The sequence below is a fragment of the Lagenorhynchus albirostris genome, chromosome 8 (assembly GCF_949774975.1).
Source record: "Lagenorhynchus albirostris chromosome 8, mLagAlb1.1, whole genome shotgun sequence".
NCBI lineage: Eukaryota > Metazoa > Chordata > Mammalia > Artiodactyla > Delphinidae > Lagenorhynchus > Lagenorhynchus albirostris.
The window spans coordinates 93060233-93087615 of NC_083102.1; the positions used below are offsets into that span (position 1 = coordinate 93060233).

The 27383-nt window shown below is 38.5% G+C and overlaps 1 protein-coding gene across 2 annotated transcripts in view; it reads left to right on the forward strand.

Annotated features, from left to right (window-relative positions):
- The window catches only part of SUGCT (succinyl-CoA:glutarate-CoA transferase), a 684774-nt gene that overhangs the window by 117465 nt on the left and 539926 nt on the right, over positions 1–27383 (forward strand). For both annotated transcript variants that reach the window (XM_060156214.1, XM_060156215.1), the window contains one exon: positions 17044–17139. In XM_060156214.1, coding sequence (XP_060012197.1) covers positions 17044–17139 — 96 coding nt within the window. The remainder of the gene's footprint in view (positions 1–17043; positions 17140–27383) is intronic.

Here is a 27383-nt window from a genome sequence, read left to right on the forward strand (position 1 = left end):
CTGGTACTTTACTGAATACAGGTAAAACTCTTTCTTTCTGCTATCGTTTTCCTTTGTTTTGTTTTTGGTACTATCACAAACTCCCCTTGACTGTATCTGGATCGTTTCTTGAGCTTTCCAGTGTTCACTCGAGACTGTCTAATGTACATAGGAGTGTGCAAAAGATTAGAGGCAACATTTTTTCAAGAGGATCAGTAATACCAGTATTTGGATTCTACCCCCAAAATTTACATTAAGAGCAATCTAAAAGGACACAGGACAGTTGCTTTCCTCTTCCTCTTTTTAAAACTTTGTCCCTTTCTCTCATGTTAGCTCAAAACATGCATGCTTTATGTCCTTTTTTTTTCTTTCCTTCCCTTTCTCCCTCCCTCCCTTCCTTCTTTCCATTCTTTCTATTTCTTTAATCTCCTTGTTTTCTCTCCACTGTAAAAATGGCCTTATTATAATTTGGGGGCTAGCCTAGAAGTCCAAATATTTGTTATTTTTGAGCATCTTGAAAAAAAGAAAAGACCAGTAACCAAGCTAAGGTAGGTCTGAGACTGAAAACAAATTTAGCGGGAGGTCCAGGAGGAAAGATAGAATTTTAAAAGTGGTGTGTTGAGACAGAGACTCCTGACAAATGCTCACATGGCCCCTTCCTTTTGGTGGTAGTGATTACTGCGAAGACAGTGTCCAGAAATATAAGACCCGTTGATTGGAACTGTTTCAGGACCTTCCATTGGTCTGTGTTCTTTCCTTAATTTTTTGTCTTTTATTTTTGTTCTTGGGACCTTGGAAGTGGTTTTGGGAAAATGCTTTTCTTGTAGTGGGTAGGACTATGATACTCATGCCCCAAGGCAAGGGAGTGATAAATGAAAGTGTTATTGTCTTTGGAAGCACAGACCTAGTATTAGGGCAGGCTAAGCAGCAGTCCTCTGTGTATGAATCCATGTAATGTGACATGAAAGGGAATTTTCCTGCCTGCTATCATATCTGGTTTCATATTCAGACATTCTTATTGATAGAGTCATTTAATCAAAGGTTTGCCTTGTGTAGGAATTTTTCTGGCCGGGTTTTCAAGATTTCCATCAAATATCCATACACGGTCTTCAGACAAACCAAAAAAGACTTCATAGTTTTGAGAAGCAAAGATGATTTTACCTCTAGAAATAAAAATTCTCAGTTTTTCATATTTTGTTTAAGAATGTACCATTAAATAATATTTTTATCTTTTAAAAATATTCATTTTGCTAACTGCTCAATTTATGACTTGAAATCTGTTACAATGTTCTTTTTTACTTAAATAACACAATGGTTAGAAAAGGGAGAAAAAGGAATCTAAAGATGGTATTTCAGTTTGTTCAGCAGTGTTGAATTTAAGCCTGCTCTTTGTTTTTAATTATCAAGCAAGCACAGTGACTTGGCTTTTTTTCTTTATTATCATCTAAGAGTTTTATTGAAAAGAGTGTGACTGTAAACCAGGAGTTGCAAAATCAAATGCTTAAATATGTGGGGCAGGTAATTAAAATGAGTGAACTAAGCCAGACAAAAAACAATAGGGAATAGTGGTGGATATGGACTAAAAAGTCCACATCCTATCTGAGGGCATAGTTATTACTACTCAGTCCAGCCAGTTGTTGCCCTGTGAGATTATGGTCCCAAGTGTAGGGTGTGCTTGTAAGTGTTTAACTAGCTTTCTTAAAGAAAAAAAAAGCTGCAATCCGTAGCATTTGCCAATTCTCGTGGTGTAAATATTCCTACATTGCTCATTTCAAGCCTCTAATGTGATTGTTACTGAACATGCTTGGAAGAGGTATTAACAGTTGCTCTTATGGGCCAGTATAAGCCTTCTCCACCACTAGAGTAGCCAGATTTGCATTTTTTGATGCAAGAAATCTGAATTTTTATATAAAAACTTTCAATTTTTGAAATACTGTGTAGGCCAAACAAAACACATTAATGAACTGAATCATGCTTATTGAGCTGCCAATCTACAACCTTTGGAGGTAAACTGATAGCACTTGTCTTAGAAATCTTATTAGAAATCAAATTTTGGGGCTTCCCTGGTGGCGCAGTGGTTGAGGATCCACCTGCCAATGCAGGGGACACGGGTTCGAGCCCTGGTCTGGGAAGATCCCACATGCTGCGGAGCAACTAAGCCCGTGTGCCACAGCTACTGAGCCTGTGCTCAAGAGCCCGCAAGCCACAACTACTGAGCCCACAAGCCACAACTACTGAGCCCGCGTGCCTAGAGCCCGTGTTCCGCAACAAGAGAAGCCACAACAAGGAGAAGTCTGCGCACCACAATGAAGAGTAGCCCTCGCTCACCGCAACTAGAGAAAGCCCGCGCGCAACTAGAGAAAGCCCGTGCGCAGCAATGAGAGCCGCAACACAGCCAAAATAAAAACAAACAAATTAATTAAAAAAAAAAGAAATAAAATTTTGCTACTTTATAGTCAAACTGCAGATGTATAATCGATGGTTCCACTGGTATTTTTCTAAACCAATTTTTTTTTTTTTTTTTTTGCGGTATGTGGGTCTCTCACTGCTGTGGCCTCTCCCGTTGGGGAGCACAGGCTCCGGACGTGTAGGCTCAGCGGCCATGGCCCACGGGCCCAGTCGCTCCGCAGCATGTGGGATCTTCCCTGACTGGGGCACGAACCTGTGTCCCCTGCATTGGCAGGCGGACTCTCAACCACTGTGCCACCAGGGAAGCCCACCAATTGTGTTTTAATGTGTGTTTAATATTTGTAAAAGGTAAAAAATTTGCAGTTCAGAAATTCTTCTTTGATTAATAAAAACAATAAATATACTTGGAATTTCTAAAGCTGACTAACCTGGTTTGCAGTCTGTGGGAGTTGTTTTTCCTAGATGGATTATTTGTATCAGTGAAAGATGGAAAACACCAATCTAATTAATTGAAATTACTAAATTGTTGTGTCATAAAACCCTGTGTTTGCTGTTTGGCTTGTATTTGCTTGGATAATATGTTTTTTAAATGATAATTTTTCATTATTCACACTTTTGAGTGTTTTCAAAGCACTTTTACAATATTGTTCTGAAGTCACAAACAGCTATGAGGAGGTTAGTGATGTTTTGCAAACTTGACTCAGGACTTTGCAGTAAGGGGCTAATAAGCTGAGACTGAGACTCAGGCCTGTTGACTCAGGATCCAAATTTCTTTCCACCAGACTGCCGAGGATGTCAAAAAGACTCAGAGACTATGCCCTCTTCAGAAGTGTCTAGCCCTCCAGTTGTGGTTAAGGCGTAGGTGGAGGATGTGGCTGGGAGAATGATCATTGTCTGATGGACATGAGAATTGACACAACAAAGCAGAATGACTCCTAAAGGGCTCTATCATATTACAGTCTTCTAGCATATAAAAACATATTTGTGGATATGTTAGAATGCAGATCATATGCAAATGTGCTGAATTAGAGACATGTGAGACTACGGATATATGATACAGTATATCATCAAAGGCTGATTATGTCGGTGTACCTTTGAGGTCTCTTAGAGGTGATGTTGAAAAGCCCAAACTCATCTACAATTTGCAGCTTAGATCTTAAAAGCCATCCAGCCTGTGCCATGTGGGCTGTTGTTGATGAGTTCTGACTGTGATATAAATTAGTGAGGTTCTGAAATCAGTTGGGTTGATTTTCATCTTTGCTGAGATGTATTAGAACAGAGGAGAGATTGGCCAAGTGTTTGTGTAAATATAGTGAAATATTCTCATTGTTTCTGTTCCTGTGAAGTGACTCCCAAATTAGTAAAGATGACTGTTATATTTGCCAAACCATTTTGTGTGTGTTGGTAGGAGGAAGGGGCGAGAAAGTGTGAAAAGAATGTGCTTGTCCTGCAAACTCCACTTTGAGCTAAGTCCCCTAGGCCTGGTTCCAATCACATTTCTGCCCCTAAACTCCTCATGTCGCTGGGCTTTAGTGTGTTTGCTGTGTGTCTTCTCACTAGACTCTGTTCCATGAGGGCAGAGAATCCATCCCTTTTCACCACTGTATACCCAGCACCTCACACACTGACTGAACAAAGTAATCACACAATAAATATTTCCTGGATGAAAAAATGAAATGTAAATACAAGATTTTTTAAACTTCCAAATAAAACAGAAATCGTATATAAAGTATAGAATGTGTTTTCTTTCTTTTGCTGTTCTTGGAGTTGTTGTTTTTCATCACTGAGTTGGTTTCTGTAAATTAACAGGGCAGTCCTTGGCACTGTGTATCTGTATTCATTGCATGAATTTTTGCTTGAAGTGCAGTGACATAATACATATTTTACCTGCTTAATCATTTGATCACCGACATGATTTCTTGTCCTAATCCACACCTGGCTTTGCACCTTTCCCCAGAACTCCCATGAGGTCACTTTAAGAAGAGTCACCAGTAAAGAACTTAATTATGTATTGCAGTCTAGTGAGTCTTCCCTGTTATTCTGGGAACCATTCCACAGAAGCTCAGGAGAGCAGTGCAGTGTGACATGGCCAGACAAAAATCATCATCAGGTTCACTTTGACATTCTTAGATTTCAGTCACTCGGAATGATCAGATGTAGGCAGAGTATGTAAGTTAGTTAATTTTATTCTCATGCTGAGGCTTGGTTTATAAACTGTTGTTATATTCAGGGTTGTTTTATATAGTTCTATGACTTAAAGTTTCTAGGAAAATGCCTCCCTTGATTATAAAATCTTTCTCCCATGAACTTGGGAAGATGCTTGAAATTCCACTAAGAGAGATTCATTCCTTTAGCTCCAAGGCTTTTGGGCCTTCATTAATTTTCTATTAAAGTCTGTATACCCTGGAAAAGGTAACATCATGAACGATCTTCATTTACACCCTTTTTGGTGATTTGGCTATGCATTCCAGCTATTGTTCTATCTCTTTCCCCCTTTCACTGCCAAACTTAACATATTATTTGTATTTGAGGTTTCTGCTTCCTGCTTCTCCTAACCCTTTGCATTACGATGTCCACTCCAGTTCCTCTGCTGATATTGCCTTTAATGGCTAATTTCCATTTTTTTCTTTTGGCATTTAAAATTAAGCTCTAAGGAATATATACAAATATGAGGAAATTCTCATTAAATGTAAAAATCAGGATATAAAAGTAAGTATAATCCCAAGGGTATGTAGTCCTTTCCATCTCCTGGATATGAGAAAATCTATATTTAGAAGAAAATGCAAAAGGTTTTTCTATTAATATTGAGATGGGGAAGGCTTTTTTTTAAATTGAGGTATAGTTTATTTACAATGTTATATTAGTTTCAGGTGTATAGCACAGTGATTCAAAATTTTTGTAGATTATACTCCATTTATAGTTATCATAAAATATTGGCTGTATTCCCTGTGCTGTACAATATATCCTGTAGCTTATTTATTTTATGCATAGAAGTTTGTACCTCTTAATCCCTTACTCTTATCTTGTCCCTCCCCCTTTCTCTTTCCCCACTGTTAACCACTAGTTTGTTCTCTATTATAATCTGTGAGTATGTTTCTTTTTCGTTATCGTCACTAGTTTGTTTTATTTCTTAGATTGCACATATAAGTAATAACATACAGTATTTGTCTTTCTTTGTCTGACTTATTTCACTGAGCATAATACCCTCCAGGTTCCAGTGACAGAAGGTCACCAGGACATAAAGGCAGAGGTTATCAGAACTAGAGGAAAAATGTGACAAAATAGAGAATTGGAGAAGGTAACCTGAACTAACATAACTACACAAAATGTAGGGAGCTCTTCCCAAAATGAGCACAACTTTCTGTAGAGGAAGCATCCTGGGCTCCAGGGAACAATGAAGGAAATCTACAGGGTCACGGGAGTCAACCTTTTTTTTTTTTTAACATCTTCATTGGTGTATAATTGCTTTGCAATGTTGTGTTAGTTGCTGCTGTATAACAAAGTGAATCAGCTATACGTATACATATATCCCCATATCCCCTCCCTCTTGCATCTCCCTCCCAGCCTCCCTATCCCACCCCTCTAGGTGGTCACAAGGCACTGGGCTGATCTCCCTGTGCTATGTGGCTGTTTCCCACTAGCTATCTATTTTACATTTGGTAGTGTATATATGTCCATGACACTCTCTCACTTTCTCCCAGCTTACCCTACCCCCTCCCCATGTCCTTGGGTCCATTCTCTACATCTGAGTCTTTATTCCTGTCCTGCCCCTAGGTTCTTCAGAACCATTTTTTTTTTTTTTTTAGATTCCATATATATGTGTTAGCATATGGTATTTGTTTTTCTCTTTCTGACTTACTTCACTCTGTATGACAGACTCTAGGACCATCCACCTCATTACAAATAACTCAATTTCCTTTCTTTTTATGGCTGAGTAATATTCCATTGTAGATATGTGCCACATCTTCTTTATCCATTCCTCTGTCGATGGACACTTAGGTTGCTTCCACGTCCTGGCTGTTGTAAATAGAGCTGCAGTGAACATTGTGGTACATGACTCTTTTTGAATTATGGTTTTCTCAGGGTATATGCCCAGTAGTGGCATTGCTGGGTTGTATGGTAGTTCTATTTTTAGTTTTTTAAGGAACCTCCATACTGTTCTCCATAGTGGCTGTACCAATTTACATTCCCACCAACAGTGCAAGAGGGTTCCCTTTTCTCCATACCCTCTCCAGCATTTATTGTTTGTAGATTTTTTGATGATGGCCATTCTGACTGGTGTGAGGTGATACCTCACTGTAGTTTTGATTTGCATTTCTCTAATGATTAGTGATGTTGAGTATCCTTTCATGTGTTTGTTGGCAATCTGTATATCTTCCTTGGAGAAATGTCTATTTAGGTCTTCTGCCCTTTTTTGGATTGGGTTGTTTGTTTTTTTGATATTGAGCTGCATGAGCTGCCTGTCTATTTTGGAGTTTAATCCTTTGTCAGTTGCTTCGTTTGCAAATGTTTTCTCCCATTCTGAGAGTTGTCCTTTCATCTTGTTTATGGTCTCCTTTGCTGTGCAAAAGCTTTTAAATTTCATTAGGTCCCATTTATTTGTTTTTGTTTTTATTTCACTTTCTCTAGGAGGTAGGTCAAAAAGGATCTTGCTGTGATTTATGTCAAAGAGTGTTCTGCCTGTGTTTTCCTCTAAGAGTTTTATAGTGTCTGGCCTTACATTTAGGTCTCTAATCCATTTCAGGTTTATCTTTGTGTATGGTGTTAGGGAGTGTTCTAATTTCATCCTTTTACATGTAGCTGTCCAGTTTTCCCAGCACCACTTATTGAAGAGGCTGTCTTTTCTCCATTGTATATCCTTGCCTCCTTTATCAAAGATAAGGTGACCATATGTGCCTGGGTTTATCTCTGGGCTTTCTATCCTGTTCTATTGATCTATCTTTCTGTTTTTGTGCCAGTACCATACTGTCTTGATTACTGTAGCTTTGTAGTATAGTCTGAAGTCAGGGAGCCTGATTCCTCCAACTCTGTTTTTCTTTCTCAAGCTTGCTTTGGGTGGCCGGGGTCTTTTGTGCTTCCATACAAATTGTGAAATTTGGGAGTCAACCTTTATTCAACGTTTTGACCTCTGAACTGAATTGCCTAGTGCTTCCTCGAAGAACCTATTGGTCCCCCTGTTAAAGACTCACCCCACCCCCATTCCTAGGCCAATTGTGATTTAAGGGAAGAGTTATTTTGTTTCTCTACCCATCCATGAATCTTTTGCATAATCATATACTCACTTTTAGCTCAATGAAGTCTTAACCCCTGAGGATTCCGTTGTTGTTAGTAAGCCATCTTTGTCGCTTTCCTCACTCTGAATGTGAGGCCTCAGGCAACTCAGCCTCTGTGTTTATCCATTTGATGTATGGTAAAAGGATGAATGGACTTGCTGTGTGTGACTCCAGTGCGCAGAGGCAGGATTTAGAGGAAGAGGCAAACATCAGTGTGTCCTTCTCATTCTACGAAGATGCCTCCTACTGTTCTGCTTTTCTGTGGGGATTGCATCCAACTTTCCTCCTTTTCACTTGAAAGGTTTCTCCTTCTTCATGAAGATTCTACTCCAAAATTAGAGGAAAACTGTATCATTCCTTCATTTACCAGTTTAACTAATAATGACTGCATGCATATAGTGTGTCTCAGATTATGTTTCTGCTGCGGGGGAGAGAGCATCAAACACGTTGGACAAGTTCTTTCCCTCCAGAAGCTTCCATTCTATTAATACTAATGGACAGAGAGAAGAGGAAATGACCCCATCTGAGTGAGCTAGGGAAGACCTCACTAGGAGATGGTATTTTAAACCATAACCCATTCACATGTATTTTCTTTCTTGTCCTCTTACACCTTGCTTAAGGCTCCACACTTTCAGTTATTCTTTTTTCTTGCATAATTAAATGAATTTCAGGATTTTCCCCCCATCTTCAAAAATAAAACCTCTGTCTTCCTGCACACCTGTTTGAGCTACTGTCTAGTCTCTCTCCTTCCCAGACCTTTACACAAGCCTCTAAAATATTCTTTCGCCTCCCACATTCTTTTCATTTTCTTAGCCCCCTTGAATCTGGCTTTTGTTTCCACTGCTTTATTGATATTGCATCTTAATGAGCATTTATGATTTCCTGGTCATCAAATCTAATGCCTTTTTTCAGTTTTTATTTCCATTCATTGATTCATTCATGTATTCACTGAACAAAACCCCAGTACTTGTCCTCTCTGTGATATTGGACACAGTATTTCTTTCACATGGAAGGTCCTTTTCCTTGTGTTTGTAAGGTTAAATTCCCTTTATTGAAGGGACTGTTCAAATGTCACTTTTTTTTATCTCTACTTGATTTTTTAAAGAAAAGTCTCTTGTGGAACTAAATATTTCTATTTTGAATGATAGATTTTAACCTTACTGAGAGATGGAACTCTGTTTTATTGATTTGGGGATCTCCCACTGTACCTGACAGGGTGCTTTGCGTGTAATAAGTACTTATTAAATATCTGTTAAATGCCTGAAGGAAGCAGTAAACAAAAGTAACTTCATTCTTTGAACTTCTTTTAAAAACTAGTGTTGCAGAACAGTGTATTATTTTATTCTAAAAAGATATTTAAAGAACTAAGTTATTTAAAATGTGGAATCATATTTGAAGAAGATGTTTGAAACTGAAGACATGCCATCATAGGGATAAATAAGTAAATCATGTCACTAAATGTTACTTTTCTACATTTTCACTTACTCATCACACTTTTTCAGTCAAATGATTGACTGGGTCAGTGGTTCATGGTAAAAAATATGTTTGATGTATTATCCTAAACATGCTTTTGAAATTCTGTCTCTCTTTGCTGTCTGGTCTTACCTTCTGGCATTTGATATCCAGTTTCCTCATATGTCTGATTTTCATTCAGATGGATTGGCAAAATTATTCTGAGTGTAATGCAAATATGTTTTTCTTTTGAGTTCAGTATATAAAGTAAACATCAATATGCTTTGACTATCGTTAGTGATAATTCAGAGGAATGTGAAATGTGTGTGTTTCTTCCATTAAGTTAAAAAATTGCCATGAAGAGAAGGATATGGTAATATGTTTTTTTTTGCTAAGTAAATAAAAGTAGAGATTTAAAATTTACATAACAGCTCTACTGGCTTATTGGTGTTTACAGGTAAAATGTTTGTAGGTTGAAGTTTATTTCTAATTACATTGGAATAGAAGCCAAGGCATAGTTGTAGCAAAGCAGAAAACTTTGAATGAGTACTACTTTAAGTATTGTGTAATAATTAAAGATCAAACTTATCTGTAGATGTTTACTTAATTGAAAAGGATGCTTAATCACTTTTTTTTTTTAAACCAAGTAAAACTGGCCCTATAAAACTTTTCCAGGATCAGGGCCACTCAGAAATCCTAAGGAGTCTGATTCTGTACGTAATTTAGCATAGAATGACAGAATCCAGAGTAGCTGAGTTCAGGTCCTGGCTTGTCCATTTACTAGGTACATAACCTTGGGCAGATTACTAACCTGCTCCATGCCTCAGTTTTCTCATTTGTAAAATGGGTTCATCAGAACATGTCTCTCATATAGTTGCTGTGAGGATTAAATGAGATATTTCACATAAAATGCTTAGAACAGTGCACAATAAGTGCTTGGTAAGTATTAGTTTTGATCATTAGTAAGTAAAATGATAGATGTAGTATAAATAGTTAGAATTCTTATTCTTCTTTCAACATGAGATAGCCAAAATACCTTCTCTACTCCTGAATGTTTTTCCTCATTGGTCCTTAGTGGTTCTGAAGAAATTAGTCTACCTTAAGGTGTGAGGGACAAAGCAAAGCAGATTAAATTGCATAGGAAGTTTGACCTACAGAGTAATGGAATCAAGATGAAAAAGAGAGATGTCAGGATCTTAAACACTCTGATGAAGGCTCTTTTTGAAGAATTTTCCATCTTGAAAGGTGTATTCTCCATGAATGCTAGCCTCTTAATTTCTCTTTTAACATATTTCTCCCAGAAAATGTTTTACAGTTAGTAAATGAGTGAGGCTGAGCAGAAGAACATGAGGAGAATTAATCGATTCAGTTAATGACATGCTTTCTAAGCAAATACAGAGGACAGCTGAGGGATTGTGGAGGGCTTCTAGACTACTCCAGTGATCTGGGGGGCCCTGCAGGGAGTATAAAATGTGAAGTCAAGAATATATATAGGACACAGACGTAAAGCTGAGCACTCCTAGGGTGAGAGGGGCTGGGAGCAGAGAGGTTAAACAGACAGGAGGCAGTGGTGTAAGGATGGCTTAGAGGGTAGAGTATCTGAGTGTGAGTCATAGTTTTGCTCTTCACCAACTGTGAGATCTAGACAAGATACTTAATCTCCCTAGGCTTAGTTTTCCCGTCTGTAAAATGGAATAATTTTATAGATTACAAATAATACCTATGTCATGTGAGATAATTTGGTTTCATTCATTGCCTCTTTATACTCCATATAAGGACCAGTTTATCTAATTATATAAATCAATGGCTTCCCATGACACTTAGAATAATATCCCAGGTCCTTACCAGGCCTGTAAGGACCCATATGATCTGGCCCTTGCATACCTCCCTGACCTCACTTTATACTACTGCCTCTTTTACTTACTATGTTCCAGCTACAGGGAGCTTCTGTTTCTAAATATGGTAAGCTTTTTACCACAATGCAGTCTTTTAATTGGTTGATCTTGTTGCCTAGAAAGGTTTTCCCTAGATTTTCACATGCCTTCTCCAGGTCTCAGATAAGATGTAATATTGTCGAAGAGGCCTTTACTAACCTGCTAGTCGAGAAGAGCCCTCTCTGTGATCATTTCATTTTCTTCACATTAATTATCATTTCCTGATATTTTCTTGTTTATGTCTGAATGTATCTTACACTAGAATGTGAGCTTCATGCAAGTGTGACAATATCTGTCCTGTTCACTGCCGTATCCCTGTGCCTTAGAAGAGTTCCTGGCATGTAGGAGGTGCAATATGAAGATTTTTGAATAATTGAGTGAATGAATGTGATTCTCATCTACACTGAAATAAATATTAGTTCCTTTTTTTAACTGCATGACTCCTCTTTATACTTTCCTGTAAGACTGCAACAGAAAATATAAAGATGAGCCTGAGCATCTTGTAGTGCCACGAAGGAAGGAAGTGCTGAAAACAAAAAAACACATAATGATGGGGAGTATGTCAGAGGGGCACAGGAGCCAACTGAAGAGCTCCCAATGGCCAAAACTGGAATGATTTGAACAATAAAATACAGTAGTATTGTATTATAAGCCAGAGTATAAAATTAATATCCATGAGTCTGTGCTGATATAAATAAATGATTGAATGAATAAATAAATAGGAAAGAAGGGACAAATCTCCTGTGCGGAAGAATTCCAGATGGTTTATGTAGACACTGCCTTCAGGAAGGAGAAGCACAACTCCCCACGCCTTAAGTGTGGACTGTGCCTGGTGACTTCCTTCCAAAGAGTACAGCGTGGACAGGGGGAGGAAAATAGAGTGATTTGACAGTGGAGAAATCTCATTAACATTACCTCGCCAGGTGATCAAGGTCAATACCAACAGTGATAAAATCATGTTGATAGTATGTACCTTTGTATGCTGTGTGGAAAATGGCACTTTACTTTTATCGTCCTCCTTCTCGAAACCCATAACCCCAGTCTCATTATTTGAAAAACATTAGAAAAAAAAATCCCAGTGAGGAATATTCTACAAAATACCTGATCAGTAGTCTTCAAAACTGTCAAGATCATCAAAAACAAGGAATGTATGATAAATTGTTACTGCCAGGAGGAGCCTAAGGAGGCATAAACGTAATGTGGATGAGGATCTTGGAACAGAAAAAGGACATTAAGTTAAAATGAAAGATATCTGAACATATGCACTTTAATAATAATTCATCAATATTAGTTTTTTAATTGTAAAATATGTATGACGTTGATGTAAGATGTTAATGATAGGGAAACTGGGTGTGTTGTATATGGAAACTCTCTGTAGTATCTTGGTATTTTTTCTATAAATCTAAAACTGTTCTAAAAAAGTTTTTAAAAAATTTGTGAACATTTTCCCACTGTATTCTTCTGTTGCGTCATTTTAAGTGGGAAGCCCGATGATTTTTAAGTAGAAGGATGACATGATATGATTTGTGATTTTAAAATGATCATCTGAAAGATGTGCAAGTACAATTCCTTACCATGATCTGCAAGGACTGGCATGGTCTGGCCTCTGTAAACCTCTCCAATTTCATTTCCTGTCTCTTTCTTGCCATGCTTCAGTTACGCTGGTCTACTTTCAGTTTTTTTTTTTTTTTCTTCCTGTATGCCAGTCTCTTTCCTGCCTTAGGGCTTTCACACATGTTATTCTCTTTGTTTTCAAAGTTCTCCTCCATCTCCTCTCCCCATGGCAGTTCCTATGACTGTTTGTTTAGTTGTCTTCTCCACTATTCTTAAGTCCAAAGTGGGCAGGACTACCTCTTTTTCATTTACTTATGTATAGCCAGTACCTAGCATAATGCCTCACTCAAAGCAACGTTCAGTATTTGTTGAATAAATAAATAGTAATTACTGTTTTCATTCACGCTTTAAACAATATTAGTGTGAAGTTCTATTTTAGCTGCTATGAGTACAAAGGGTTTATAATACATAATTCTTACCCTGAAATAGTTCCCAATTTAAAAGGAGTGATTGAATAATATTGTAGCATGGAGGAAGGCGCTATAGTTGGAGTGAAGTTCTGCCACTAGCCAACAACGTGACATCAGATAAATTATTTACCTTCTCTGTTCCTTTATTTATCTATCTGTAACGTTAAGGAGTTTGACTGGAGTTTCCTACGGCTTTGGTTCTCAAATCTGTGTACAATTAATGGTACATTGGTTCATTTATTTCTTCCCAGGCTCCAGTCTGAGTCAGTAGGTCTGGGTGGGGTCCAGGAATTCCCCAGGTGATTGTGATGTACCACTAGGTTTAGGAACTACTGATTTAGGTCTTTCTAGTTTAGGGGAAAGGCGGGGGCAGGGGAAGGGAAATAATCTTATAATTCTATTGTAGTATGTAGCCGACTGTGAAAGTGCAAAAGTCAGGAGTCAGGCAAATTAAGGTGTTGTATTTGTTCAGAGGCAGGGAAAATATTTTTTTGCTTGGGTGATGTGGGGACTTAATGAGACAGCAATGTGGAAATGGACTTTGAAGAGAGGATGCGGATTTGGGCAGGTGCAGAAGCGATCACGATTGGTGTTTTGTCTAGCTTAGTTGGAGGCCAGAATATATGCAAAGAAGCAGGAGGGAAAAAATTACCCATTTTGATGCAACGGACCATACTTCTGATCTTGTTTTCCCCATTTTAACTGTGATACTTGGTTGTCCTTTTGGAGATGAAAGATTATATTATTGTAGCTTGATCTTCATTAGGTAGAGGTAAAACGAGGTGATGGACACCATGAGGACGCTTTGGGAAATAATTGGGCATATTCTTTCTCAAACCTTTTAGGGCTGTGCCCTTTGAGATCCACTTTGACAACCCCATTGGTTTCCTGGTTAGACACAAAGGATATCAGGACCCACTATGCTATCTAAAATAATAATTTTGCTGTCAGAATGATTACTATTAAACCAAAGTTGGCTTTTTTATTTAGATGAAACCGTATAAAGGCAACATTCTGAGTAAATTATATGGCATCCACATGATGAAATAATGAGCTTAAGTTTAGGGGATGAAAGTAACGATCTAATGCAATATTTAGAATAGGTATACAGTATGTAGTTATTAACCTAAAAGTCACATCCTGCATTCTTTTGATTTGTGGAAGATTTGTCATTAATTGCCAGGAAGCCTCTGATTTTTAATACATAGTCATGTCATAGCTGTTGACTTTCTTCCCCTTCTCCTGCCTTAAAAGTACGTCTTTGTAAATAGATTACTTTCAGATCTGTAATGCTCCTTTTAAACATTGGGTTGCTAAGTTTAGCCCTGTTGCTGTCTTTTTTAAAATAGAATTCCCCCCCAACTTTGCCTCTGAGTCATCACTGACAAATCACACTTTGTTTTTTCATGGATGGCAACTGGCGTAAAATCTTATTTAACCTTCCTGCCTAGTGGGAGCCTGCTAGTTCTGAAATGCTTTTTGTTTCCATGAGCTACCGTTGTGTGGAGAAAATGGGTATGATCTTCCATTTGGAAAACAGTCTGTGAGATGAATTCTGACCCTTCATTCAGACTCACTCTAAATGGGGCTGTTTTTATTCAACGGTTGTCAAAGACAGCTTTTCAAGGCAGGGTCAGAAACACCAAAGTCAAAATTGAGAAGAAAGAATGAGGTAATGGGCAAGAAATGAGGCAGCTAGGCTGACTTTTAGCCTAGCATCCAGCCCATGCCCACCCCTGGAAACCATTTCAGGTCAATCTAGGAGCTACCCATTAACCTGTAACCATCCAGTCAGCCCACTACTTCCTGCAGCCCTTGCTGTTGTTGGCCTATTGACTATCACTTGACTTTGAAATTAGAAAAGTGGAAATACCAAGCCCCTTGTGACTTTTTGCTTGCAAAGAATTACCTTTATTAGTGTGAATTATTGGCCTCCAGTAGCACCAGAGCTCCTTAGAGAGTGACTTTCACTAGGCTTTTTGAAAGGGACAATTCCTCCCTCGCCAACATGGCTAGATCAAAGAAACACCTTTCTTAGAGTAAAACCTCAGACTTGAGAAAATTTCCCCAGTTTCAGGAAGAGCCTTCATGGGAAAACAACTACTATTGCATCCCTGGTAGCTTTTTATCTGCTATATTGTTAAGAAGAAGAACAGAGTCAGAAGTATAGACCTTGGAAGCAAATTTAAGACCATTTACTAATCTGCAAATTGTGTGCTGTGTTCACATTTCCTAGGGTGGCATTGTAGGCTTGCCTCTACTTCAGCCAGACCATGTGGGGTATTATCTTCTTATGTATTGTTCGTGCATTATTTGGTTTGATGCAGGAGTTATGCTTTTTTTTTTAAAAAAGTCTGAAAACAATTGCTTTAGGTCAAATGCCCAAGATTTTATAGAGAAAGTGTCTGAAGGTCAATGTGGTTAAATTAAATACCTACAGTTGTACAACTAGAGGTTGACAGAAATTAGGAACCATGAATCTGGACTTCCCATCCAGTACATTTTTACTACAAAATGTTGATTTGATTTTCCATTTTGAAAGACACAGAAGTGATCTGTGAAACGATGATTAGCCCCAGGCAGCCCCAGGCAGCCCTGGAATGCTCCATGGTTCAAATGCCCAAGACCAGATGGAGGTCCAGAAGTGGATGACTCAAAGTTTATTAGTTTTGCCACCTGGGCAGTATAGCCAAACCAGCTGCCATAAGGCAGTTCCAATTTCAACAAAGCAGTAAATGAACATAAAAGTGAGTGTAAATCCCAAGAAAAAAGTAAAGGAGAATGGCTGCTGCTGCAAGGAGATTCATCCAGGCTGAGCCCCATTGACGGCCCTTGTAGGAGGCACATCTGCCATGCCAGGTAGAAGGCAAGGACAGGTTGCAGCACCAAGCCCTGAAAAGTCACCCCTTGAGTCGCTCCAGGAGCCAGTCTCCATTTGGGATGTTTGACTTGCTGGCTTGGTAGATTCCTAATCGCATCTGATGATAATAGAATGAGAAAAGCCAGCGCCTGTTAGATCATGATGATGCTGTGAGGCCCGAAGCTTTTATCTGGAAACTATGGAAAGTTGTTATTTGGTCACCTCCTTTCCGTAGTTCTGGGCCCTTGGAGGCATGGATAGTCATTGGAACATAAGCCCTTTGTGGCAGATGACCAGGAATCAAGTCATTATCCTCGTATGGAATTGAATTATTACAGGTTTTTAAGATCTATATATGAAATACGCCAAGAGTCAGAGGTTGACCCTACAGTTTTAGATGACCCCTTTAATAGATTTGTAGTTCTTGAAAGCTGAGACAAGTATAATAATGAGGATATGATCCTAGGACCAAGTTGAAAGAAGTACAGTCATTTTTGTTTAAATGAGAATGATTCACTAATGAATTAAAAAAAGTTAAGTAATCTCGATCCTCTGTGCCAGTAAGAATGCTTTGGGCAACAAGGAACAGAAAACTTGATTAAACTGACTTAAACAAAATAGAGGTTTATTATTACTATTTTTTCGTGTTATGAAAAGTTTAGAGGAATGTGGCTCCTGACTAGTTCACCTGCTCAGTGATGATGCAGTCTCTTTTTGTGTCATCTTGATGGAAAGTAAAAGGGGAAGGGGAAGTACTAGTTGCTGATGTACTCTGCCATGGCTTCGATGCTAAAGGCTGGACCAGGGTTCCATCCCTTGGGTTAACCTCTGCCTTCAGGTGATCTTTTCAGGAGCTGAGTGTTTCCGTGTTTTTATTTCTCAATTGAATGTTACTCAGTACTTAGTCTCGCGCAATAATGTAATACTGCTCTTCTCTTCTTTGTATGATGAAAGTGTGGTTGCCTGCATATTTTCTAACCAAGCAAGACAATTTTTCTCTCTCCTTTTTTCTTCTACAATGACATGAAGTGAAATCAAACGAGAATATTCCTATTATAACCTTCTGTTTATGAGTATAGATAAAGTAGCTTTTTTTTTTTTTCTTCTGGTAGGTGGCATGTTTGACTCACGTCGCTGTGAATTATCTTATTGGCCAAGAGGAAGCGCGGCGCTGGGGCACAGCTCACGGAAGTATTGTTCCTTACCAGGTAAGAATACAGCAATATAGGATCAGTCTATTAGAATCTGCAGTTCTGTACGATATGAGTTTGAGAGATGATTCCTTTTTAAAAAAAGACTTTCAGGGTTTTCTGTCATATATCTTTGTTTGACTATAACAAGGTTCTGTTATTCACTTCAAATTCTGTGTTTTGCACATTTCTTCATCAGAAGATTAGTAACAGGACACTTGAATGGATCAAAAGAACTTGCTGAAAGTGAGTGACTTTTAGACTCAGATAATGGTTTGCTTTTATTTTTTTCACCCAAAAGACACACTGATTGTACCCATTTTATAAAGCCTAGTTTGTTCGCCATGTCAATTAAAAACCAAATGTTACCTACCCCAGCTGACAATAATATTCTCACAGGGTTGGAGAAAAATGAAAATTTGCGTGTGACAGATCTTCAGTTCTTGAGCAAAGCAGATGGTTCAGGAACTGCTGTTCTTTATTAAGTGTCTAAACTTGTCCTCAGAAATTCTTGACTTTGGCTAGTGTGAATGAATATGTGAAGAAACTATGACTTTTCAAAAATAAAAACAAAAACTCCTCTTCAACCTTTTCAACAGAGGACAATGTTGGAAACCATGGGAGTCCATCTCAAATGTTGAAAGTTCAGGCTTCAGTTTTTGATGTGTATGGAGAAAGTATCTGTGAGTCGGAAGGCTTTACAGTAAAGTTCCAAATCATGTCACATAGGGAGGTATTCGCTATGTTCAAGTATAACGTTTATAGTCTATTTTTTGCTTATTTTAAAAAACAGAATGTCTTTAAAAATGTTTTGTGTAGACCTCAGTATCCCTCCTGGGTGTTTACACCGAGAGCTCTGGCATCTTGGGTGTGCTCTCAATTATTTCACTGTGAGGTGAAAGGAAATTTAGAATCATCGGCTATTTTTATTATAGGTAGAAGATATGGGAGACTTCTGTGTGTGTATGTGTGTGTGTTTCTTTTCATTGAAGACAGAAATGTACTTTTCCTTCTTGAATTGCCCCAGTTACGTAAAATGGACACTGTGCTTATTTGATCTAGTTGATTGCAGCTTTATAATCTGTAAGAAATAAAAGAAGATCTACTAGGGACTTTCCTCAAAAGCCCAGAATTAATTTGTTTCCTCTTGATGGAGAACGGGTTCAGCACTGTGATTAAGGAACAAATGCAAATTTAGCTTGAATGAAGCTAGTATACCAAGATGGAGCCTAGATATGTTTGTAGACCCTGGTCTGTTTTCAATTTTTTAAAATAGATTTGGGAAATATTTTTATGGGTGAATTACAGGGCAGTTATAATTCAGTTTTCTACAATAATTAAAGCGTTGCATCTCATTTGAGTTGTCTGAGTTTTGGGCTGAAAGCCTATGATGGAAGACTCTGATGGTCTCAGGAATTAGTTACGGTGGCCACCTCACTCTCTTCAATTTTTTAAAATTTCCTTTTATTTTTATATTTTAATTGAAGTAGAGTTGATTTACAGTGTTGTGCCAGTCTCTGCTGTACAGCAAAGTGACTCAGTTTTACACATATAGACATTCTTTGTCATATTCTTTTCCATTATGGTTTATCCCAGGAGGTTGGATATAGTTCCCCGTGCTATACAGTAGGACCTTGTTTATCCATTCTAAATGTAATAGTTTGCATCTACGAACCGCAAATTCCCAGTCCATCCCTCTCCCTTCTCAATTTTATTGAACTCTGAAGGATTCTGGGGATCAAGGACCTCAAATGCATGAAATGAAAATTTTTGAAAAGTAGTGCTCCTTGATTTGTGTGTTATTTTGTATACATGCAATTTTTTTTTTTTGGCCGCTCTGTGCAGCATGTGGGATCTTAGTTCCCCAACCGGGATCGAACCTGTGCCCCCTGCAGTGGAAGCACGGAGTCTTAACCACTGGACTGCCAGGGAAGTCCCTGTATACATGCAGTTCTTAACTTCTCGGGTTGATTATCCACTTGCGCCCTTTCCTCCCTGCTCTTTGGCTGCCACCTTTTTGAAAATGAGTAAATTAAACAAAGTATACAGAATTGAGATAAGCATTTTGCTGCTTGAACATCTTAGTGGAGGCTTTTCCGAGAATTCAGATTTTTAAAAGGAATTTTTGACTTCATTGCTCCTTTTGTTCCCATTATCAGTGGGTTTTGCCCCTGAGAAGTACCTAGCCCAAGGGATTGATCATTACATAATGCTCATGTTAATATTTTTCATGCATTGGTATTAGTTCAATGTTTCTCAACCCTTCAAACAATTATATTTGTAAAGACAGGAGTGTTTTAGGGACAGGAGAGGAGAGTGCAGAGAAAGCAGCTGGTCTTCAAAAAGAATATATTTTGTTTATTATGTATATGTGCAGTTATCAGTGTGGCCACCCCTCTTTAGATATATGACTAACATGATACACATCGAGGACCAAAGCAACAGCCTGGCTGCTCATAGCCTCCTATCGCTCTTAATCTTTTCCTATTTCAGTTGGCTTCCCCACACTTATTTCTCTTAAACATGCACATGAATCATTTGGAAACCCCGTTAAGATGCCGATTCTGATTCCAGGTGATGTTGATGCTGCCCATCACAATGATAAGACTGTAGACCTAGACTTTCTTACTATTGATGACTGCACCATGTCGTTTATATTCCACTGGCAAATCCCAGTGCTGATTGGATTTAATAGTCCATCTATTCCGTGCCTGACTGAAGCAGTGAATATGGCTGGGGAAAAACATAACCACCATGTTATGTTCATGGCTGTCTCTCCCCAGCCTTACTCAGCAATCTTGCCACATTTATCTACATATTTATCCTCTCTCTCTCATATGGTTATTTCACATCTTCTGTCTCTTCAAGTCTTCCTCCTCTCTCCTCATCCTTAGGCAAAGACTTTGTCTCATATGACACTAAAAATTGATGCAACCAGAAGAGAACTGCTGCATTTTCTTTTTCTACCATAACTCTCAAACTTCATTTCCTCCTATCACAGTGAATGGGCTGTCCCTTTCCACAGTTTGCCGATTTAAAGGCATTGCTCCTGCACTCGATCTCTTCCATCACCTGTATTATCTGTCATTGGTTAAATATATGATCACGTCCTTCACTTTAAAAAAACCCAGCCTTGGACATCGCCCCCCCCCATACCCTAACCCCCCAACTCTGGAGCATGTCTTATTCCATTTACCATCCCATTTCTTCATAGGACAAAACTCTTGAAAGTTTTGGGTGGTGTCTGCTGGAAGGAAACACTGCAACCTCTATTCTGCAGTGCCATTTGTACCTCACAGGTAAAGAGACTTTACAGCACTCTGAAGCCTCAGGAGTTTGAGTGCCGGGGACTTTCAGGGGATGCTGACTTTCTGGTCAGTTCATTAATAAGAATACTCTTCTTAAGCTTTTTCTTGAGCCTTTCAAATGTAGGGCCTTCGAAGAGAATTGTTCCTTTAAATGGCCTGATAATTCACATGGTGATTTCTTTCAAACTTTCCCCTCCCCCACCAAGAGCTTCCAATTCAAGAGAGTGAAGAAAACAATTATTCAGATGATTGAATAAAACCATGTCTCCCTTTCTTCAGTTTGGGCTCATTCAACCAAGGAATAGAGCAGGAAACTGCTATGTTATTTCTGGTAGGGACCTTATACTGTATATTTAATTTGGCATAAGCAGAGAATGAGACAGGCAGTAAATTCCAAGTTTGAAGAGATACAGCACTTTGCTATCATTCCTTAGAAAAACATCAAAATGCTGTTAAATCATAGCAGATTAGGTAACCTTGGGAATCTTTTTCTTTTAACCCATGTTAAGGATGTTTTAAAAAGCCAAAATGTGAATGATATACATCTGTTTCTTGTGTGACTTTTTCTTTGTACCATAGTAGCAGTAAAGCATTCATTTGCTGAAGTTTGCAAGTACAGTTTAAACAAGCATATGATTACATTGCATATATTTAATTGATGCATTGATAATAAGAGTAATGATAAACATGCTGGCTTCCATTGAACACATATCATGTAACTGGGATATATATCTACATATATGTATATTTTTCTTTCTCATTTTATATGGATGAAAGGGACGTCTAGAGAGGTGAACCAACTCTCCTATGGCTATAGCTAGAAAACCAAAGGGCCTGGATTGTAACCATGGCTTTAAGTTTTCAAAATTTGTTTCCTTTCTCACTATATCCGAACTAGTGGTTCTTTTGGTGCTTGACACATTGTAGCTACCTGCCTTTTAGTTTCTTTGGCAGATAGAATTCTTCTGATCTGTTTCCATCATCTCTTTGACAAACGATCTATTTATTATGATTTTAGAGGGTCCCAAACCTAATAAGTGACCTGGCTATGGAACTATATTTGGATTCTGAGCTATGCGGCAACTGTAGGTTTCCCTCTACCATGTTTTCATTCATGCTTTCAAATGACTCCTGATAAATAAGCAACAGTTCTTGAGCCCCCTATGGAGTAGGCACTGTTTTAGTTCCGGAAGGCTTCCAAATGAGGAAAAACTAGGCCCTTGATTTCACTGAACTCAGAGCCCATATAGCAAGCACAGCTGAGAGGGTTTGAGCTTTGGCGTCAGACAGGCCTGGGCTCATAACTTGGCTTTGCCACTTCATGGCTGCGAAATCTTGGACAAGTCTTTTAATATCCCTAGTGTTAGCTGCTTCCTATGCAAAAAGGTGATGATGATAGTTGTTTCCACATTCATTGATGGAGTTAAATGAGATAGTGCGTGCTAAGTGTTTTGTGTAGTACCTGACTCTAGTAAGCACGTGGTGGAAGGTGGCTCCTGTTATTATTTCTGTAGTTGAAGTAATAATTATAACTTTGTGAAACAGTTTCTAGGAAACTATGAAATAGTCCCTATGAAAACTATCCATGGCAGCTTAGGGGCAGAATAAATAAAGAGACATAGCTGATTTTCTTTCTTAATGGAATTTCCACTTTAATTTCTTTCTTTAAAAAAAAAAACAAAAAACGAAAGGCAATGTACTGTGCTACTTTTCTATTTAAAAAAAAAACCAACTGTTCTCAGATATTTTTTAGAAATTGTAGTATTGAGCCATTGCTCAAATGTAGCATTATTGAAAGAAATACAGTTTGAGGAGAATCATATATAGCACCACCACTCAATTGTCAAAGGGAATAAGGCTTCTAGTTTACTGATGTGTTTATTAGTAAATTGAGATTTAGCATAAATTCATACTTAACTAAATGAAACATGGCAAAAATGATTTTCAGAAGTATTCTCTGAGGAGTCCACAAGATGGGAACCTATTTCTATTAAAGATACATACCTACCCTTTTGAGAGCCAAAAATTGTGGAGATTTCTCTTTCAGTTTTTAAAAGTGAGAGAACTACAGAATATTCTGAACATCTGTTCTTATAATCTTAAGATTGCAATGAACTTTGATAATCTCTAACCAGTAAAAAAAATACCTGAAGATTTTTTATTGGGAACAAAAGTGCAGGTGACAGCAAATACATTAGATTCTGTCTCAGAGGTTTCTGCAAACTTTTGGATTACTTAGCACTGACAAGCTAGAATATTCAAAGGTTTTTTTTTAATTTGTTTTGTTTTTAAATTTAAGGCATGAATTGTCTGAATTTCCCCCGCCCCTTTTGTTCTAAAGGTTTTGTCCAGGTAGCTTTTGATTATTTGCTTTAGAGCTTATATTTGTCTTAATCCTTATGAATTTGGAATTCTTGTTAAAACAAAACAAAATCATTTACTTGAAGATCCTGGTTACTTTGAAACCAATTGGCTAGGATTTTGTCTCAGTCCTAAGAATATAGGTAATGGGGCAGTCCAACAGGCACATAAAATTAGAGCAGACATGCTAGCTACTGGCATGATAGCTGCCACCCTCTCTGCTTCTCCCTAGAAAAGCTTCAGCTTTCTTTGATTTCAAATAAAATCCCTAAATTTAAAATAAATTAGGCAACATGATGTTTAAGGAGAGCATATTGCACAAAGAATAAACATGTATGACTGCAAAAACCATTGTGATTTTTAAATCAGTATTGCCTTCAGTTGACAAATATGGTCTTTTTAATGCATTTCACTAAGAGGTAAAATAGAAAGACGCACAAGGAAAGACAATGTATCTCAAGGAATAAATCTGAAACTCCTTTAGGATCTTATCAGCTTCTCTGGGATTCTCAATATTCTTCTCGTTATATATGGATAATTGATAGGATTGTATGTTGTTTATGCCTATCAAATTTGGCTAAAATTACCCCAAAGAATAAAATGCCATTTTGAATAATCAGCTAGGTAAGAATATTAATATTATTGACTTAATAACATTGTATTAATAATAACCATTATAATCACAGAGATAACATTTATTGAATGATTGCTATGTGTCAGTTATTAAGTACTTTATATATATTAATTCCATCCTCACAGCAACCCTGTGAAATAGGCAAAGCTATTATCCTCACTTTCAGATGAGGCACAGAGAGGTTAAATAACTTGCCCAAGGTCACATATAAGTGTGTAGCTGGGATTCTAACCCAGGCAGGGGAGCTATACTATATAGGCAGATGATGTGATGCTACTTACTTAAACTGATATGTTTAGTTTCGTTTTCTATCTTCATCCCACTTTTGAGGAAGAATTATGTGACATTTTCCTCTACATAATTTCCCCTTTAGGACTGCCAAGAGCAATTGAAGAGGTATAAACAATTCTGTTGTTTACTCATTACTGAGATCCTTAATTATAACTTAATTTCATTCAGGAAATCAGGTTGTACATCTTCTGAAGAAATCCTTTGATTGCCTATGCTAAAATTGTATTAGAATCATAATTAAGTCAAGTCATAGTGAAACAGCTATCTCTAGCTCCATCTATGTAATGAATGAGAACAATACTGTCTTTGAGCAGTCTAGGAGCTCGGGATGGTCTTAGCTATTGTGAGACTCCTAGTTTCTGGTTTTCAAATGGTATCTCTGAGTTTGGAGGTCGAGGTGGGAAGAAGTGGACATTCAGGGGTATGGGGTGGGGGGAGAGGCCAAAAAGGTAGATCTCCAAGTGTTCCAACCCCATTTCAACCAGAACAGCTCCACTTTTTGTTTGTTTGTTTGAAATACAGGGTCCACTGGTTAAAAATGATTATTTGTCCTAGGTCAACCAACTTGTACTGAAGGATTCTACAGGACTAGCCAGTAGGTTTTGTACATGTTTGTGGTGTGTTTGGGAAAAGAGAGACTCGTTTTCCTTGATGTTGGTGGTTCCTAGAACTGTGACCTAGAACCTTTATTAAAGGGTCTAATCCAGCTGAGCTGGAGGCCTTGGCAGGAGTTGGTGTGATGCCTGGCAGAGCTCCTCTGTGGGGGAGCACACACATTACCTCCCAGCTGAGAGTCTGGCCTGGTGACTCTGCCTGGAGCTCAAGGCTCTTTGGCGCAGGTAAATCACGTGGGACTGGATTCTGGAAACAGTTGGACTTGGATGTAGTCACACATCCTGTTCCGTTCTTAGGGGTGTCCAGGGCAAGTGTTGTTGAAATTCTGAGGAGGAGTGCTTAGCGCTGATACAATACCCTGATGGCTCCCTGTTCAGGTGCAGGCTACCTGGGGGAAAAAGAACTGAGTTCTGATATGGTACAAATTACTGTTATAATATAATTCAATATTGGGCAAATAAAATCATACAGTGGAAGAAAAACTATACGATGTTAAGTTCTGAAGTGAACCTATGTTGGAGACTTGAGCACATCATGTCCACATGTATAAATATGGCTGTGAAGTATGCTCTTTTCCATCCTAGTTTTGTTTCTGGCATTTAGGGAAAGGGGTACTGGTGCAAGGACTCTGCTTAGACAGGAGATGCTAAGTGTGTATACTGAGTGGGGCTAGTGAAATAGGAACGTGTTTTTTGTTTCTTTGAAAAATCATGTTAATAATTCATTTGACCTAATTTTAACCTGGAAATGATTCTCAAGTGTCCCTTTCCTCTCTTCTTTCCTGAGGGTAAAAGCTGGTGTGAAATGCCCTAGGTCTTTGCCGCGCCATGGAGCAGTGGCATCGGCATTACCTGGAAGCTGGCTGGAAATGAGAGTCTTGTTTATTCTACTGAACCAGAATCTGCATTTTAACAAGATCCCCAAGTGATGTGTTTTCACATTAGATTTTGAGAAGCCTTGCTCTCAAGTATGCGTGTGAAATCCCTTTGGTCATTGCATTATGGGTCCACTAGATGTCACTCTTGTAACCTGGTAATGGAAAGGCTTTTTTTTTTTTTTTTCAGTGAGGACTTGGAAGAATCCGTGAATATGAACACGTTATTAGGTGATTTCCTCCCCATCCTTAGAGCTACTGATATACACGTTGATTATTTAAGGTGAAACTACCGTTTCTGGTTCACAGTCCTGGAGAGAGATGCCTGGGAATGATTTTCATTTTGTGGAATTAGCGCTTGTACCTTCCATTTTTCCGTCCTTCAAGCCTCCTGTTGCTTGGGTTAGTTCTGTCATTATATAACCTTAGCACAGACTATGCTGCAGTCGCTCTGACTGACTGACTCAAAGAGAACAGCATCCTGGCCTGCTCAGCACAGTGGCGCAGAATAAACGTACAGGTTTGATCTCTGTAGAAATGACTGAGAGCAGAAAGGAAGCAAGGCTGTATCCTGAAATTAGCATCAACCTCTGTGTGATTGTTGGAGGAAGGGCAGCCCTTTCTGAATTCTTGGGGTGTCTCAGGGGCGGTTTTACAAAAAAGGCCACTTCTGCTTAGAAAGAAATGTCCCAAGTGTAACCTTGAAGGGCGTTGGTTTCAGCCATGAAGATGGATATAAGGGACATTTACAGATAAAGTAAGGTCCAGAGGGAGATGATGGACTTTCAGAGATATATGAGGCCCCTAGGACAAGTCCTGTTAACCACTGATTAGGTCTGAATATTAGGAATGAGAGGTGAAAAGGTTAAGGACTATGCTTTAGACTATCCAATTTTTTGCCGGATGCCCAGCTTGAGAAAAGTTAGTTCTTGAATAAATCAATCTCTTGCAAAATTCTCCTCCCTCTGAGTCTGATGTGGTTTTTCATCTGTTTCAGTTAACAAGGGTAGCAAACAAGTAGTAAAGTAGCAGGTGTGTGTGTGTGTGTGTGTGTGTGTGTGTGTGTGTGCACTTGAGTGTGTTTTGTGACTGTTTTTTGTGTGTATTTCCTCTTCTTGGTGTGTGGCAGGGGCATTTATAATTTATAATATCACTAAATGAGTAAAAAATGTTTAATTTGATTTCAGTCTAGTAAATATTCTTATTGATGTGAAAACAACACAGTTTTAGCTTAAATATAACTTTCCTCTGTTCCAAATAATTAAGGTGGCCATAGTATTTACTTTGACTGTTTAGAATCCTTTTTGCAAGATCATTTATTATGAGGTGATTTCTAATGACCAGGAGCAGAATTAATTTTCAAGCATTTTATGGAGAATCAATTTCATTTTTTTAAAGTAGTATCTAAATTATGGAAAACAAGCTTGAAATGCTCATTTCCCATTCCTAGCCACAGTCTAAATTTCTACTTCTGCAAGTTGATAGGATTTTACACCACCATCCCCATCACTGTTGGATTTCCTTTTTAACTGTTGCTGCTAAGACTGCAGATGCTACCAGATCTAGCAGCGTACTTTAGATGTATTGTTTAAAAGCATGGGCTTTGGAGTCAGACAGACCTTGGGCAAATTGCTTCATTTCACCGAGCCTCAGTGTCTTCATTTGTAAAATAGGGACAATCCTACCTGCCTCATGGGCAGTGGTGATGATTTAGTGAGACAGTGCATATAAAGTACGTGGCCTAGAGTCAGGCACATGGTGTATGTTCAGCAGACGGTAGCTGTTATCCCCATTTTTTTTTTTATCCCCATATTGTACCCATCCCACAGACCCCAATCCTATAGTTTTTGTCCCCATCTCTCGGTTGTTAAAACACAGTCCTTCTCCTGTGGCAGGAGCCCTTGTTCCTACACTTTTTCTCCACCAGAGGACAGATCCAAGTCAAGGAGCTGTCCTTTCCCTCTGCCTGGCAAATACTTGTGTGTGTGTGTGTGTGTGTGTGTGTGTGTGTGTGTGTGTGTGTGAGATGAGTGGATGGGGAGCAGATCAGTACCATGCAGAGTGGTAGGGAGGACGTTGATCCCAGCACTGCAACAAGGAGAGAAGTTCTTACAACCCACACTGGAATCCTCAGTGAAAATTCCCCTCTGTCATAAAATGGTGGTCAAGTTCATCAGAA